At 42.1% G+C, this 18,650-nt stretch overlaps 1 protein-coding gene across 1 annotated transcript in view; it reads left to right on the forward strand.

Moving 5' to 3' along the window:
• The first annotated feature begins 848 nt into the window (after positions 1 to 848).
• Positions 849 to 18,650, forward strand: part of arhgef1a (Rho guanine nucleotide exchange factor (GEF) 1a) — an 88,346-nt gene continuing 70,544 nt past the window's right edge. Inside the window, exons 1-5 of the mRNA XM_035183421.2 lie at positions 849 to 1,115; positions 11,749 to 11,911; positions 12,124 to 12,191; positions 17,397 to 17,460; positions 17,887 to 18,019. Of these exons, the coding sequence (XP_035039312.1) occupies positions 1,053 to 1,115; positions 11,749 to 11,911; positions 12,124 to 12,191; positions 17,397 to 17,460; positions 17,887 to 18,019 (491 nt within the window). The 5' untranslated portion in view covers positions 849 to 1,052. The remainder of the gene's footprint in view (positions 1,116 to 11,748; positions 11,912 to 12,123; positions 12,192 to 17,396; positions 17,461 to 17,886; positions 18,020 to 18,650) is intronic.

Consider the following 18,650-nt stretch of genomic DNA (forward strand, 5'->3'; position numbering starts at 1 on the left):
AGGTGATGCATAGGTGGGCAGGGTAAATGATTCCAAACCGTACTCCTTTCCGAAAGAGCAAGGATTTCACATTGTTGAATGCAGCTCACCTCCTGGCCACAGCAGCACTGAAGTCCTCATACAACATAATACTGTGTCCTGATACTATATTGCAGCATTCCTCTGCCACTGCAGCACTCTTTGTTTTCCGATGTAGTGTTAGAAACGCACTGTCACAGGGTGAGATCTTTGACGGGGCTTAGGTCTGAGGCTGCGATGGGCCCGATCCTACATCCATTGTATTGTCAAATACTACTCAGCTAAATTTTTGTCAGACAAATGAATATATGATTCTGTAGAACTTACTGTAAGTATGGTGAGTATAGTGTTTAAGAGGAATTACCCTATCATAAATAATACATTAATATTAACCATATAAATTGATGGGTTACCCATCAAATACAGGAAGTTCAGATGCATCCTGTCATCCTTACAACAGAAACATGTGCTATGAAAGTTTTGATGAACTAACAAAATAATACAAGCCCTTTTTAGATGGTTTCTGATGTAGTAAAGAGCAAATAATTGTCTGTACCAGGCATGCATAGAGAGCTGAACACTGTGTGTGTGTGTGTGTGTGTGTGTGTGTGTGTGTGTGTGTGTGTGTGTGTGTGTGTGTGTGTGTGTGTGTAGGTGTGTGTGTGTGTAGGTGTGTGTTTGTGTGTGTGTGTGTGTGTGTGTGTGTTGTGTGTGTGTGTGTGTGTGTGTGTGTGTGTGTTTGTGTGTGTGTGTGTGTGTGTGTGTGTGTGTGTGTGTGTGTGTGTGTGTGTGTGTGTGTGTGTGTGTGTGAGGGGGCGGTGATGATTCAGAAGTCAGATTTCTCACAGGAACAGCCTCTTCACTAGAAGCAGAAGTACATTGCAGTTGGCCAGTGAGGAAAGGTTTTAGTTTTTTCTCTTTCTGAGGATCTAGAGAAGCGTGCAAACATTAATATTGGATATTGAATTTTCTGACTTGCTGATTGCCTGAATCTTCCTGGAACCTGTCATTGTGAGAAAATCTGAGCTGTCACAATGTCAAGAGTTACCAATCTGTCAAAAGTGCGGCAAGAAAGGATGAGGGAGATCAGCTTGCGGGTGAGTTGAAATCATCGGACAACGACCACTTCTGTCTAAAATGGTGTGACGTGTTTGATTACAGGAAAAGGTTAATTCACTGACTATATATTAGTATTGTAGACATGTAGAGATTACAGCTAAATCGTACAATGTTTTTTTGGTTTCCTTTCTGTTTTTGTCACTTCCCCTGTTTTCTATATCACTGTGTCCTTCCCTGTTCCTGCATAGGGCCTGCTCTTTATCACAAGATTACAGGCCCCTCAGACCAAAGGACCTGATAGCTGCACTTGTACATCTTATTAGAATATGAAGGATAATGCGTAATGTATATGTATATGTCTTTGCTTGTACACAGTGTGCTTCACAGGGGATATTTGAGTACAGCAACTGTTGCCATGGAAATACAAGTGGGTGTGTGTGTGATATTATTGCTTTCTTTGTGAATATTGTAGGCCTCAATGTTTCTAAATAAAAATACAAAAAAGCATTCATGTGAACACCAGTGATTACATAATCTGGTGGTTTTATATGAGCCATCAGCTATACACCATCCACCCTTCCTCTGCTGCACCTCTGACAGCTCTCTTTTTTATTTATTTTGAAAAGCTAAGATGACCTCGGCTTAACAGAAGCATGGAAAAAAATTTGAACTGACTGTGTCATTTGTGGTGAGAAATTGGCAAATGTATGAAGGTACAATGTGTGACAACTCAATATGGTGAAAACTCAAACAACGTCAAAGGAATAGTTTCAAACTGCCTTGCATTAAAATGGCTGTACCACTGTCGAACAATATATTGAAAAGCCAAATCCACAGAACAGGAGACATTGAGAATGCATCCAATTGGATGAAACTCTAATTCTCAAGAGTTTTGGGCCTTTTATCTGTGATTTACCCCTCATGACAATTGGAGGAGATATGTGGTCCAGACCTTGGTTGGTACCAATACCTTGATTCTTTGGTGATGTGTATGTCTTACATCTCCAAAACTGTTTGCAGACTTATCAGGGCTTCCTTTAAAACGTCAAATATTTGTAATATTTAGAAGTAAAAATCTGGAGGATTTTGATTATAATTATGACAATAAAAGTTGTTGCCAAGCAACAGCAACCTTTCTCGCTGTTAAGGCTAACAGTAGCTAGCATAACACTGTTCAAAGATTTTACAACTTACAATTAAACTAATTTTCTCAACATATATTGACGATGTCTACCAAACCATTTTCTCACACCAGACATTTTTTACTGCAAGTTGTTGCATCTCAGTCTTCTTTTTGTTTAACAGTTGATGAAATTGGCTGTGTGTTGTAAGAGTTGAAATTGTGGAATGTACCTTTAAGACAGTCTGTGTTGCCTAGATACAAGCAATTCAATGTCATCAGACTGCGTATACTTAGTTGGACCCGCTCTGGACAGGGGCAATGCCGGACTCCTCCTCTGTCTCCCAACTCATGCGTGACTTTTTAGGTAACGAGGGACCTCTGTTTGATTCATGTATGATAGAGGAGTCACCGTACAACCAAGCTTAAGGAGTGTATCTTAAGGAGTGTATCTTAGCAATATATTAATTTGGGATTAAAAATAAAAACGTCTTATATGCAGTATCCAACCCAATTTCAAAAATCGTAACCGATTTTCAAACTCTCGCAATCACTTGATTTTGAATGTTCTTATCTCATGTGATGTTGTTTAGGCAGAGATGAAAAGAGAGGTGTGTCAGGAATGTTTGATGATAATAAACCTATTAAATGATAAAAACTTACTTGAACACAATCTGTGGATTTCACTTAATGAAAAATATCTCAGGTACGCAGGCAAAATCTAACACTGGGTCTTATTCAGAGGCAGTGCCAATATAAGGCCATGGGAGGCCAGGCCTCCCAAAAAGATCAAGAAAATGTTCTGCTGAAGACTTGTGTAAATGATATGGCTTGCTGATATGCATTAGCTAATAGATATTATTTTGGTGAGAGAGATAGAGAGAGAGCATGTGCAAGCGCTTTAGGTGGTCATCAAGACTAGAAAAGCCCTATATAGGACTGATTCTTTAATATTTGATTACCATGAACATCGAGCCCACAGAGGTGATATGCCTTGTAATACGTAATTGCAGAGGCTCAAATCTACGCCATTGTGGCAACTTTTTTTCTAAGTATATAGACTGGAAGATCAAATTTATGCAATTTCTCTCCATTAAAACCAATTAGGGGAGTTTAGGGGAGAAAGGAAAGAGGAGTGGAGGAGGTGGGAGTGGCAATAGTGAGTAGCCAACAGTAGAAACAATAGCTGTATGGATATTGCTGTTCTGCTGGGCTGTTGTGCTGCAGTGACTGACACATGGGCGTTTATAAACAGAGACAATAGATGTATTGTGAGAGCTTGTTTCTCTCTTTGATTTGTGGTGAGTTACTGGATCATTAAAGCATTGGAGAACTTCAGACTGAAAAACAACTCAGACATTTGAAAAAAATATATAGTTTTCAAAAGCAAAACATTTTTAAAACCACTGATTTAGTCTTAACAGCTTGTTTTATTATCTATTGTTTAAAATCTTAATTTTAAAGGATCTAAAGCTGTGAAAATAAATGTGATGGAGTATAAAATACAATAACTCTCTTTGAAATGTATCAGGGACTCCCCCTCCCGGCTCTGGGCGCAGCCCCAGATGATTCACTGTTCAGCTGATGCCCCTGGTCTCCAGTTATTATCTTAACATTCTGGTAGCAATTTTAGAGTTACTCATACTATTAACTACACTGCACAGCAGAAAACACTACAACTTCTGAAAGTGTGGAATTAATTTAAAACCATTTTATCATTTATATGCATAATAAAACACTGAAAGACTTTATGTTATGTTGTGTTGATATATCAACACAAGTGAGAAGTCATAGCTGGAGCAATATGTCTACTGTCACTTCTGCTTTTGCATGTGTGTTCATGTGATCATGACAAGAATTCCTCTTTTTTGAGTACCAGCCTACAGCTGAAGAGAGACAAACAACGCAAATAGATGTTATATTCAGTTGAAGCATGCGGGAAGCTCTGACTTTTTTCTAAGGAGATGCCAGTTTATGGTGGTTTATTTACTTTCTATTGTCCGATTTTAAAAGGTTTGAGTCAAATTCAACTGTGTTGTTCACTATTACATTATATCAGGGTACTTTAGGGTGAGACCTGACAATATTATAGCGAAACCCAACAGTTCCCACAACAAGCAAGCATTGGCGACTGTAGAGAGAAAAAACTCCCTCATTAAATGGAATAAACCTCGAGCAGAACCAGACTCAATATGGGCGGCCATCTGCCTCGACTGGTTGGGCTGAGCAGAGAATAATGGTGTGAGTGGCGGCTGTGGGAATAGAGCAGGTTGTCCTCAAACCAGAATGTCAGCAGTTTGTTCCCAGTCCTTCCCACTCCGTACGCCTGAGTGTCCTTGGGCAAGATACTGAATGCCAGAAAAAAGTGCTGCCCATAGATGCATTGTAAGAATGTGTGCGTGAATCGGTGAGTAGTCAAGACAATTTATAAATGTAATGATGTAATTAATGATAGCAACACCAGTTGATAGTGTTAACAATAATAATAATAATAATATAAATAGTAATAATAATAATAATGATAATAATAATTGTTGAGAAGTCTCAGATCTGGACCCTTCAGCAGTCAGAGAAACATGCAGTCTGAGAGGGGGATGGGGTGGTATATGCATTATGAGTTCCCCCAACAGTCCAGGCCTATGGCAACATAACTAAGGGTTGTCCTGCCCTAAATATAAGCTTTATCAAAGAGGAACATTTAAAGTGGGTGCTGGTGCCAAAGAAGAGGAGTCTGTTAGCTGAAGGTTCTACCTCCCGTTCTACTCTTGCAAACTCAAGGAACTAAAAGTGAGCTTTTAGGGAGCAAAGTGATCTATTGGGATACTAGGGTGCAGTGTGAACTCTTTAATATATGATGGGCCTTGTTCAGTAAGGGATTTATATGTAAGGAACAGGATTTTCATTGACCTTCAGTTATGCTTCAAAATGTTTATTCTAATCAATGCTGCAAATACCCTTATCTTGCTGATGTTCTCCTTTACACGTGGCATCTATTGCACTTCTGTCCGTCCTGGGAGAGGGATCCCTCACATGTGGCTCTCTCTGAGGTTTCTACGTTCTTTTTACCCTGTTAAAAGGTTTTTTTAGAAGTTTTTCTTTACTCTTGTTGAGGGTTAAGGGCAGAGGATGTCACACCATGTTAAAGCCCTATGAGACAAACTGTGATTTGTGAATATGGGCTATACAAATAAAATCTGATTGATTGATTGATTGATTGATTTTGAATTCTATTCTGAATTTTGCAGAAAATTAATGCAGATATGCTAAGACAGGAGTAATAGCTCATCTTCAAGTTCCTGCCAGAACTTGTGCTGAATCATTTTGGATCAACTGGAGGCTTTTCAATGACTAACTGTAACATCCTGATACCAAAGAATTACAATCGTCTAGTCCAGAGGTAACAAATGCATGGACTGGTTTCTCAGCATTCTTTTGAGACCAGATTTTTTGAATTTTCATAATATTGCGCAGGTGGAAGAAGGCTCTCCTAGAAACTTTTTTGTATGCTGGGGCGCCATAAGGGGAGGGAAGTAAGGACGATGAAGTAAGGCACTTACAGTGCAAGGAGCTAATTGGAATTGCTCCAATTCTTCTTCTTCTTCTTCGAAATAATTCTCCTTTTTCCGGGCCTCAACATATTTAAAAATTCACTCACGTCAGTTCTGGTGAAAATGTATGTATTTTAATGTGCTTGGGAAAGTGTGTCCAAAATTAGCTCAAAAGCGCCCCATACAAATTTTGCCCAAGGTTCCTCCTATTCATTTACTTTTGCCCAGAGAAATTAAATTTGGTACACAAATGTATCATGCTAAGACACAAAAAACATCCTCTTGTCACCCTTTACCACATCCAACAGAAAGTCAGCCATTTTGGATTGATCGGCAAATTTGGCACGATTTTTTATTTCGTTTTCCCATGTGCTACAAAATCCTATTCCTCCTACATATTTTATCCGATCGACTTCAAATTTGGTATACAGCGTGTAAGGGACGTTTTGGTTAAATTTTTATTTTCTGTGAGTGAATTTTCAATTCAATTTTATTTGTATAGTGCCAGACACATACATTATCTCAAGGCACTCTACATCGTAAGGTTGAGACCTTAAAATTATAAAGAAACACAACAGTTCCCACAATGAGCAAGCAAATTTCTCTACAAACAATATTTCCCTATAAACAATATTTCCATAGTGAAAGATGTATATTATGTACATATTCTCACTATTTTCATTTTTATTCTATTGCCTTTTTTATTCTTTTATCTACCTCAGTCTTATCATCAATCAAATTGTATTTGTATAGCCCATATTCACAAATCACAATTTGTCTCATAGGGCTTTAACAAGGTGTGACATCCTCTGCCCTTAACCCTCAACAAGAGTCAGGAAAAACTACAAAACAGGGTAAAAAGAACATAGAAACCTCAGAGAGAGCCACATGTGAGGGATCCCTCTCCCAGGACGGACAGAAGTGCAATATATGCCACGTGTAAAGGAGAACATCAGAAAGATAAGGGTATTTGCAGCATTGATTAGAATAAACCCTTTGTAGCATAATGGAAGGTAAATGAATTGATGGAATATTGTCAGTAATGGTCGAGTATCTGAGGAGAAATATTATATATCAAGCAGTCTTGTTGTAATCATAGTCCATGGTCAACAGCCACCACGATCAGGATCCACCATCACGATCGGATGCCACCATAGTCCACAATCATGATCCACTGCCGCCATCAGGATCCACCATCAGCTGCCACCTCAATTGTGGTCCACCACCACTATCAAATGCCAACGTGATACAGGATCAGCCATTATTATCAAGATCAGCCAGCATGATACAGGATCCGCCATTATTATCACGATCAGCCAGCATGATACAGGATCCGCCAATACGATCACGATCTCTGATTCGCGATCCACCATCATAATCCACGATGTGGCCACAGCCGCTGCCCTGGATCTGCAGACGATAAGGAAAAGGGACTCCGGGGAAGAAGTCAAGTCAGTAACATGTATTGATGAGATATTAATTAGCAGGGCCAAGACAAGCTTGGACCAGCTCTAACTGTAAGCTTTATCGTAAAGGAAGGTTTTAAGCCTACTCTTAAACGTACAGATGGTGTCTGCCTCCCGAACTGAAAGTGGGAGATGGTTCCACAGGAGAGGAGCTTGATAGCTGAAAGCTCTGGCTCCTACTCTACTTTTAGAGACCTTAGGAACGACAAGTCTATTGGAATGATATGGTACTATCAGCTCTTTAAGGTATAATGGTGCCATATTATTAAGGGCTTGAAGGTGAGGAGGAGAATTTTTAATTCTATTCTAGATTTAATCTTTAATGCCAATTAACTTTTCCAGTCTGTGTAATAAAATTTGATGGTCAATAGTCTTGAATTCTACACTAAGATCTAACAGAACGAGGACAGACACAAATCCCTGATCTGTAGCTATTAGAAGGTCATTACTGACTTTTGCCAAGGCTGTCTCTGTGCTGTGATTAGCTCTGAACCCAGACTGAGAGTCTTCATATACATTACTGTCATGGTTTGGTTTTTTCCAGTGTTTAGTTTCCACCGTTTCCAAAGTGTTTTCAGTTTATTTAGTATCTTGTCGTGTTTCATGTTTTCACACTCCGTGTTCTGTTTCCTGTTTTATTTTGGAGTCTCTGTTGCTTGTGTGTTTTCTTTCTTCACTTCCTGTCTGTGATTGTCTGCACCAGTCCACCTGTGTCCAATTGCCTCTGCCTTCCCTGTGTGTGTATATAAGTCTCTGTGCTCCCCTTTGTCCTTGTCATATGTTTGGTGTGATCTCTTGTCTAACCGTCGTTATGTCCCGTCCTGGTATCCTGTGTGCCCACTGAGATGATTTGTGGAGGGTCCGCTTTGCATCCTAGGTACAGAAGCCTACTGTGATTTATAGGCTACTCTGAATTACAGATGCAAACAAAACAATCAAAACAGTTTTACACCAAAAAATACCCACATGTACACACACCCACACAATATTTAGATTTTACATAAACACAGTCCCGGTTGTCGAATATAGGACCTACTAAACTGTAGAATATAGCAGGGGAATGGCCTGTTAAAAGGTCCACACACAGCCATGTTAGCAACAGCACGGCTGAAATTGCTTACCAGTCTTGTGTGTCCAGGTACACAGCCAATTGAGTTTAACTCGGCTTCCTTCCCACAAGTCGGTAAGCTTTTACCCTTTCTAAAAATGTACAGCATGGTCATACTGACAACATTTTGTGTACATAATGTACCCCTGAATAATATCAGTTAACCCTTGTGTTGTCCCTGCTTCCCCCGGCTGTTGGCCCCCTCACATAGCCCACCCCATATTAGGACGCACACGTAGCGCAATAGACAAGTGAGCAGCCCTTGCAGATGTATTTGTTACACCCGCGGCACATGGTGTGAGTTTTACAGTCCTTTTTCCTGGGGCATATCTGACACCTCTTCCTCTTACTCGCCCCGAGCGGGGCTGCTGCTAGGGCTATGGGGGAGGCCGGACACTCGGGTCGAGCATCGTAGTCAACAGCTCTCTGTGCGGCGGCTTTTACAGCCTTCACAACCGCGGCGGACACGCAGTTTGTCTAGGTTGTCCACGCCACCTTTGTTGTGGTTGTAGTCCAGGACGATGACCGGTTTCCCGTCCTCGCGGTCGCTGATGTCGGCCTCGTGTGCTCAGGAGCACCACATTCCTGTTTTTCTTTGGTATGTAAGACACCAGAGTGGCGGTGGGCGTGAATGCGAACTTGGATGAGAACACCTCTCTTCCCTTGACCGCGAGCAGCCCGGTCGGGAGCCCGGGCTTGTTCTTCTGAACAGTGCCGACCACGGTGAGCTTCCTCTCCAGGAGCTGCCGCGCGAGTTCGTAGGAGGTGAAGTAATTGTCACACGTGACGTTACGACCGTGCAGTCCCTCCTTTACATCGAGCACTACCCGCAACCACTGGTTCCGTTGTGGGCGTCCGCCGCTCGGCTTTCCGGTGTACACTTGCATCTTCCAAGCGTAGCTTGATTTCGCATCGCAGGCCACCCACGACTTGATCCCGTATTTCGCGGGCTTGCTGGGCATGTACTGACGGAATGGACACCGGCCTAGGGAGAAAAACAGGAGAAGAAGAGATGAGATGAGGACGAGGACTAGCAGCCGCTATCTACATAACATAACATAACATAACATAACATAACATAACATAATAATAATATAAAAAAAAAAAAAAATAACCTCTGAACAGAACCAGTTGCTCGTCCACGGTCACTTCGGGCCCCGGGTTGTAGAGGTGCGGTAGCCGCGGCACCCAGTCCCAGACCTCTCGCACGGCCGCCAATTTGACTCGTGCGTCTCGTCTCGCGGTCGTCGAAGCGCAGCAGTCTGGAGTACGTGTGGAAGAGTTTTAGGGGCATCGTGGCACGAAATATCGCCCGGCCGCTCTCGGCGTCCTGCAGGCTGGCGGCGGCCTCGCCCGGGACCTGTACATGCCCGCTAAGATCAGCAGCCCTACGTAGGCACGCAGGTCGGTCTCGTCCGTTCCCTTTCCATTCGTCACCGTATTTTCGACGACCCTCCCGATTCGTCATCTCCAGGATGATGTTCTCTACCGTCGGTGTGATGAACAGGCGGAATGTCGAGGCTAGGTCACCGGTGCGGGACGTCGCATGGATCGTGGGGCCCCGGGGGACCCCGCTTTGAGCCGCAGCAGAGGAGGAGGAAGAGGAGGAGGAGGAGGAGCAGTGGCCCTCCTCTCGGCCATACGCCCTCGAGGACCATGTTATTTCCCCGTTTCTTGAGGGGAAGGTCTCTCTTTCCACGAGTCCGGTGGTGGTGATGGTGGTGTCGCCGTGGTCTTGTCCTCCTTCTTCTTCTTCTTCTTCCAAGGACGAAGAATCTGCAGAAGCATCACCCACTGGGTCGTAGTCTTCGTCACCGTCGTCGTCTTCGTAGTCACCATCGTCGTCTTCGTCTTCTTCGCTATCGCCGTTGTCTTCGTCTCCGTCTCCGTCCTCTCTGTCTTCTTCTCGGCCTGCTTTTCTGTCTGCTTCTCGGTCTGCTTCTCCATCTCCTTGTCAGTCCGCTTCTCGGTCTGGCTCTTTCGCGTCCTCTTCGGGTTCAGAGGATGGTTGCTGGGAGAATAGCTGTTGGAGAACCTGTTCTCTGGTGAAACACTCCTGACGCGACATCGTGCCATGGTCCGTGAGAGAGTGGCACACTGAGACTTATATGTGGGTCTAATGTACCCCCCCTTGATTTCAATTGGAATCAGGTGTGGGTCTAAATGACCCCACAGAGCACCACAGCGCCCTCTCTGGGGGTCTAAATGACCCCATGACAATCGAGAATGACAATCCATTGGTCTCAATTACCCCAGGAGAATTGGATAATGACAATCCTTGGGTCACCCTAACCCTAATCCTGACCGGCCAGGGCTTGCTTGCTGTAATCAACGCACACGCACGCACACGCACGCCTTGCGCACGCACGCACGCACACACGCACACACACACTCTGGGTCAATTCGACCCAGGAACAACACAAGGGTTAATAAAATCAGTCAGACAAATATGAACTCCCTTTTTATTTAGAAAGGGCTTTGAAAAGTATTATAGACTGTTTCTGTTATTACAAGTGTGCTGTAATTTACAAGATAAGGTTTTCAATTGAAAAATCTGACTAGAACAGTGAGTCTATGACAGTGGTAAGTGCTCTCCACTCTGACATTCATTCAGTTTAGACTTGGGTGCTGCACCTAAGGTTTAACAGAACAAACTCTGATTATAGCTTTTACTATATCAAGGTTGCCCCACCTGCCCACCCTATCAGCACCCTGCACTGAGGCGCATTACTCTTGTTCTGGGTTTGTACCCTCGTGGTTTAATTCACTTATTGTAAGTCGCTTTGGATAAAAGTGTCAGCTAATTGAAATGTAATGTAATGTAATACTCTGTGCTGGTCAACAAGTAACTCTGCTCCTCTGATGTTTTCTAATCACTCACACTTAGAACTGATCTTTATAAAAACCTGCTGAATTCATATTTATGTTCCTGGATAAACGGGGCGTCGCTTCTTCTGCAACAATGAAGTTAAAACACTGTGTTTCGTCATAATCAGAAGAACTTCTGTCTGCAGGAGTGTGTGAGTTTGTCTCTGTCCCTCTTTATACACAAACTGATAATCACATGTATTTAGTTATTAATCAAGGATGTCGTTGAATGTCACCCATGGATGTCACCTCTGCTTCAGTTACGAGACTCAACTGATCATAATAATATAACCATGGTGTTGGTGCCTCAATTTACCCTGGTCCCTTACACCCGGGCCACACTGACTGCATGCTGCTGCATGTTTTGGCTGTCAGTTGTTCACACTGGTTGGGATGTGTGAGTGAATGTGTGTGTGTGTGTGTGAGAGAGAGCAAGAGATAACAGTGTGGCCCGGGCGTTAGCAGTGGTGCTATTTCGACAGTCGGCTTCTTTTTCAGTTTTTGTGACATTCATAAATTTACAAGAAGTCATTTTCAATTTTGTTTCTATTTCTTCTCCAGAATAAAGAGAGAGAGCGCATGAGGGAGCAAGAGAAGGCAGCAAGGGAAAGGGAGGCACGTTACAGCAATGGTCATCTCTTCACGTCATTGACAGTTTCAGGAACTACACTCTGCACAGCATGTAACAAGAGTATTACTGCCAAGGAGGCACTCAGCTGCCCGAGTAAGTAAGAGTGTGTGCACTTCTACTGCTATATACACTGAATGGTGGTAAAGTGGTCAAATCTAACAAAGTACTCAAGTAGTAAAAGTTCTTAGTTCTTCTGGTTTCTCTGGTCATAATCAATTTCTGCAGTTGAAAAGAGAAGAAAGAGTGAAAGAGATATGATATGTTTGTGTTCTTTGCTTTAATGTCTAATGTTGTTTTTTTTCTAGCATGCAACATCACTATTCACAACCGCTGTCGAGATACTTTGCCCAACTGCGCCAAAATGAAACAGAGGGTAAGACACAGGCCACACAAATCTACACAAGTCAAATTATTGACAGATGTTTTAACATGTATTTTTCCACTCTTGAGTAAGATTAAATGTTTTTTCAAAATTATCTTAATACCGAATATAAGTTACTTTAAGTTCAGAAGTAATTTTACTGACAGTATTTAACCCTCATTAGTTTTTCCTCTTACAACCCCTTTGCACATAATAAAATCTTTGCCAATCAGCTAAACAGCTCCAAGAGAGTACTTGCATCCCAGAATAAATTGAATTTGCTGTTTGTCAAGGCTCCTGGCCCTGATGGTGTTTGGACTTAATTTTACAATGCTCACTTACAAATAATACCACAACTTCTGCTTGGAATGATTATTTCTCAAATAGCAAAGTCATTTCTTGAGACACAAACAATGGAGCAAATATCTGTTTGGGGAATAAAACTAGGCACTACTGAGTTCCTTTATGGCCTATACACTGATGGCATTAATTTGATAGACTGCAACAGTGGAGAGATAAGAATTTGAGACAAAGGGAGTGTGATGGGTTGACCGGGTATATATAGGCTTGACAGGTGATTAGAGCTGTGGTTGAGGTTAGGTGGCCCTGTTCCTGAAACTAAGTGGACTAGTTCACTTAATTTCACTAGCAAGGACCATACCCCAACGATAAGTAATTTAAAGGTATGAATGGAAATGTAATACTTTGATATTGAGGAAAAATGAATGGATATGAAGTGGGTTAGGTGAAGATGCATCTCAAGGATGCACTGGGACCGGGTGGAGGGAGACGAGAGAGTGTGAGGGTTCTGTCTCATGCATTTTTACACCCAACCTTATAACAGTCCCCCCAAAAATGTGAATTTAATGGAATCAAGCTGAGTGCGAGCTTGATAGAGGTCACTAAGACCATTGCAGCTATAGGAGCAATATGCTCAAAAGACCAGCGACCAAGAATGTGGACAGTTTGGACAGAGCTAACCAGTCTGGCAGCTGGGGATGCAGGGCAGATGTGGAGAGAATGACTTGAATAGTGTTCCGAACATGCCACATATGCAGTGTACTTGTGTGAACTGGTATAACTGTTATTTGGGAGGAAAACATTGAAACATTTCCAGTCAGTTATGAAGGCAGAGTGGAGGCATTTAAATTTTGTATACATCGTCCAGAACGACTCTATTATGGAGACATCGGATGGATTTGGCTTGAGGAATAATGTGGATGATGTAATTGAGGTGGCCAGGAAGGGCTAGTGACTGGCATTTGGTGCATCTAACTGCCAGTTTGACAGAAGGAGAGAGGTGCATTGAATTTCTCTGACAACAGAGCTGCTTGAAAGGAAATTGAGTCTACGGTAAAACTCCATGCTTAGCAACTTGATAGCGGTGCTAGGATCAAAAAAAGTTTCCTCAGAGAGAGGGATACCAAACTCAAAGAAAGCTTGTGTGTTTGTAGAAAGCTCAAAGTGCGGAGATGAAGACTGAGTGATAATGAGAAAGACGCAAGATGTATTATGTAAGGAAGTTTGTATTTGCTGGTTATTGGGCCTGTTTCTCCATGACCCTCCAGATGGATAAGGGTGATGACGTTGTCAGTGTTTATTGAGAGAGAGAGAGAGAGAGAGAGAGAGAGAGACACTACTGTCCATCACCAGAAGTTCTTTACATTAATTTTTAATATAACTACAGCCTTTCTGAGGCTCAGGATGCTAAGACCTGAGCCTGCACAGTACATGTACTACAGCAGAAGCACACTCAACTTACATGTATATAGTATTTTTATATTTATATTTTACCTTTGTAATATTTTGCATTTTGTAATACTATTGTGTGCTATTTTTATATTGTGTCTTTTATTTGACTATTTTAAAACTGGATGCAGGCACAATAACACATTTCACTGCACATTGTACCATGTATAATTGTGTACTTGACAAATAAAGCTTGTCCTATGCACTCAAATAATTACCAGTACTAAACAGTATGAAGCCTTGCATCTTCCGCTCCTGCAAATATTTTCCCACAATAATAACCTTTTTGAAAACAAATAAATGAATTCGGTCAATAGAAATGCTGGAGTGCTTTTATTTTGAAAAGGTAGGCTTTGGGAACTGTTGCAAACATTAAAGGAATAGTTCACCTAAAAAAGGAAAATTCACTCATTATCTACTCACCACTATGCCAATGGAGGGGTGGGTGAAGTGATTGAGTCCACTCAACAAACACTTTTGGAGTTTCAGGGGTAAACAGCATTGCAGTTAAATCCAATACAAACACTGTGCCGGCCCGAGCCCTTGTGATCTCGGGACCTGATGTGGCCGCAGGTGAGGGTGAACAGGGACCGGGCGAAATGGCTCTGTGTTGCGTGCGTTTTGTGCATTGCGGGAAGGATAAACGTGTCACAAACAACCACTAATCAGGCATGATGGTCCACGCCTTCAAGTTTAGACCACACGGTGAAAATGTTGATCTATTTAAAGATGTAAAATGGGGCTTACTTCCTTTTGGCAGTAGGTGGTGTTTTGACTATCACTACATACAGACTAATAGATCTGTTCAGGTTGGGAATCTTATCATAGGTGGCCATTTTGGTGCAGATAGGACAATGCACATTTAAGTAAAAAAACGTCATTTTCACAGCGAATCAGTAGGTGGCGCTATGACCCTAAGTTTGACATATGGAGCTGTTTAGGCCTTGACTCTGATCATGTGACATAATTTTGGTGCTGATTGGAAAATGCACAGTGGAGTTATGATAACCTTCGCTGCACCTAAATGTTAACTCGGTTTAAGTAAAAGTCACAAATCTGAGTGTGAAGGTCTTATGAGCTGTCTGAGCTCATTTGATCTGTATATTGTAAACCAGCCAGGAGCAGTGTATCAAAGTATAAAACATGTCACTTCCTGTTGCCAGTGCGCTGTGATCATTTGTCAATATTGACATTTGTATCTGATAAGGGCGGGTGTGACGGTTCTGTACAAAGCTGGGACTCAGTTGCAAAAGGAAGCACGGGAGACAAAAAATAAAGTACAAAATAAAACTTTACTTTAGCAATCCAGAGGTCATACACGGGTAGGCAGTCAGAGAAGCAAACAAGTCCATTCAGGGAAAAGGCACAAAATCCAAAGTCGGTAATCCAGGCAGAGACCAAAACCAGGCAAGCAAACACACGGAACTTAACGCTGGACAGCATGAACACACGAAGGAGACAATCTGGCAGAGGGTGAGGGGAAACACAGGGTATAAATAGGGAAAGCTTAATGACAAACAAGGTACAGGTGTGTGGGGAAACCAACAGGAAGTAGAACTAGACACTAGACACAAGAACCCAGACAACAAAATAAAACAGGAAGTGAATACAAACAGACACAGACTGAACAGATTATTACAGCGGGACTGTTATCGTGTGAAAGAGGTTTAAGGCTGATTGGACAATGCGAAGAGGAGTTATAACAAATCCCTCTTTTTTTGCGAATCTTAAATATGTTAGCCACGCCACGGTCACACCGTGTGACGTGCACTAAAACCTTCAATACATTTTAATCTCAATTGAGGTGAGATGACACTTACTGAATTTAAAGTTGATCTGATGAAAGCTCTAGGAGGAGTTTGTTCAAATATAACATGTGTAAATGGTCAAAAATGACTGCTTAATTCAAAATGTCCGACTTCCTGTTTGGTCTAGCATATTGATCCAAGAGAGTATTTTGTACGTATTGAAATGAAACACGTCCGAACCATTTTTTGTATATGTTGGTCAATCGTGATGCTAAGGCTGCTCTTCTTCCATAAGATTTCCTCATCAATGAAGTTCACTCACACTACTCGGCTCCTCCGCTCCCTTCACTGGTTACCAGTGGCTGCCCACATCCATTTCAAAACATTAGTACTTGCGTACCGTGCTGTGAACGGATCAGGTCCAGTCCGGGACATGATCAAACCTTACACCCACCCTGTCCACTACGCTCTGCATCTGCCAAACGGCTTGCTGCTCCCTCACTGTGAGCTAAACAATCAACAAAATCACGATTTGTACGTCTTGAGGCCCTTCTGACAAAGTTTGACATGGTTTCGGTCAATGGACAAGGAGGAGTACATCAAAGTGTAAGACGTGCAAAAAACAAGACATTTCCTGTTGCCACCAGGGGGCACTGTGATTCGAGGTAGGTTTAATCTCCATGTTAATCTGATTAAAGCTCTAGGAGGAGTTTGTTAAATTACACAACGTGTAAAATGGCCAAAATGACCACTAAATCCAAAATGGCCGACCTCCTGTTGCGTTAATCAATTTGGTGGCCAGACTTTTTTTTCTGTCCCGTCGTATTCACATGTTTACCTGTTAAACCACAAGGAATTGCTGCGTTTTAGGGGGTGCTGTTAAGCCATTTTGCCATAACCATTTCCAATTACTCCAGAATACGTACATTTTCACCATGGCTGATGTGCCCGTGAAGTTTGGTGAGTTTAGCGCCCCCTTCAAAATTTCAACGAAGCCCCTCCAGCGGCAGGTTTCCCCAACATTTATGAAAACCGGTAGGTATATGAACCATGTTTAGACTTACAATAAAGCCTCCTTGACCCATACCCAAAGCCTAACAGGAAGTCTGCCATTTTGAATGTAATATAAATTTTTGCTCAGTTTTTGCCATTTCCATGCATTTTCCTTTAACAAACTCCTCCTAGAGGATTTATCGCATCAGCTGGAGGATCAGACAGATTCACTGTCACTCACATGTTTTTTTGATTAAACGTAGTTTGGAGACATACTAGTTGGTGCTTTCTACTAGTGAAAGATCGCCTAGTGTGAGACCTACTGTCGCCTGTCAGTCAAGTCGTATGAACTCAACAACTGCAAGACTCCTGATCACAAGACAGCAAAATTGTGTAGTGTGTACTACACAGAGATCCGACGACTTTGAAAGTCGTGCACTCTGAACTTGGCATTTGATAAACTAATGACTTTGTGTCGCGGTAACATGGTTTCCTGTCTGTCCATTTATCAATAATTTCAGAAATTGGATTGACTCTGCATCTGTACAACCTGCATAGACATTGTCATTATGGCCATTATGGCTGTCCATACATTCTATTGTGTATTAATTCTATTTTAGTGGCCGCATTTGTTTTAATGTGTCATAATTGTATTTTTAAGAAAGAGAAAATGAAAGAGACATACTGTTGAAACATCACACAGTTTGTTTGTCCTTCATTACCACAGCAACAGAAGACAGTCCCGTTGAAGAATAACTCAGCTTTGCAGAATGTCACTCTGCGTGCAAAAAGTAAGACATATTCAGTCTCTTCCTTCTACCTCATTCACTACTCCTTTTGACACTTTTCTCTTCCTCATCAAAATGTAAATGAAATGGTCTGTATTTATATAGCGCTTTTCTAGTCTTGATGACCACTTAAATTGCTTCACAGCACAGTTAATTGCCATTTACCAATTCACACACACATTCATATTGTGCATCTATGGACAGCACTTTTTCTGAGGGGCAATTCGACATGCAGATGGAGAAGACTGGGATCCAATCGTCGAACTTGTGGTTAGAGTACGACCGCTCCACCCTGTCAGTCACAGCTGACAAAATGTGGTCCTCTTCTACATTATCAAACTCTTTTTCCTCCTCCTACTACAGTTTGTTTTGTCTCTTGTCTTGCCCTCCCTTCCCTAATCCTCTAACTGCTGCATAATTTTCCATTAGCTCCAGGAATGCGTGAACGCCCAAGTTCGGCCATCTACCCTTCTGATAGCTTCCGACAGTCCCTGCTGGGATCCCGCCGAGGTCGCTCCAGTCTGTCCCTGTCTAAGAGTGTCTCCACCAACAACATTTCAGGGTGAGCCTCACTTACAATGACCAACTACTACAATAGAAGGCAAAATTCAAGATGGTGCTGTGCCAAGTGGCAGCCTATTGCATAAGCTCCCGGTGTGTTTTTTGTGTTACTTTTATGTCTGTGTGTTTTTCTTTCACTGAACACCATCACCACCACAATGGCCGTGCGGCAACTTTTTGTTTCACCACTTAGCTTTCTGTTTTACTGCTACTTTGGTTACTGTTTGTAACAGAGAGTCTTGCACAGGGCATTTGGAACATTTTATACGCATGCGGACAGCTGATGTGAACCTGTGTTGCTGCCCAGAGCCAAGCCTCAAATCCCAAAGGTGCTAAAGAGGAGATGCCTGGGTTGCAGAGCTGGAGCTAAACTGAAGGCAAAGAGTAAAGCTGGCAAATCTATAGCAGTAGTAACTGTATTGTTTTCTAAGTTATTTCTTACCTTGGTGAACTGTGCTATGGGAACAATATTTCATGTAATGTAGTCAATAGTGTAAATATATAAAAGGGCAATTAATTTGGATAATTTAATTGCTGTACATTTAATAATTTACATATTCCTGTATTTGTTTGCAGTTTCACAGATAAAACTTCCCTAAAACACTTAAAACTTGGCTCATGTCTTAGGTGTT

Source organism: Hippoglossus stenolepis, chromosome 17 (genome assembly GCF_022539355.2).
Source record: "Hippoglossus stenolepis isolate QCI-W04-F060 chromosome 17, HSTE1.2, whole genome shotgun sequence".
Classification (NCBI taxonomy): domain Eukaryota; kingdom Metazoa; phylum Chordata; class Actinopteri; order Pleuronectiformes; family Pleuronectidae; genus Hippoglossus; species Hippoglossus stenolepis.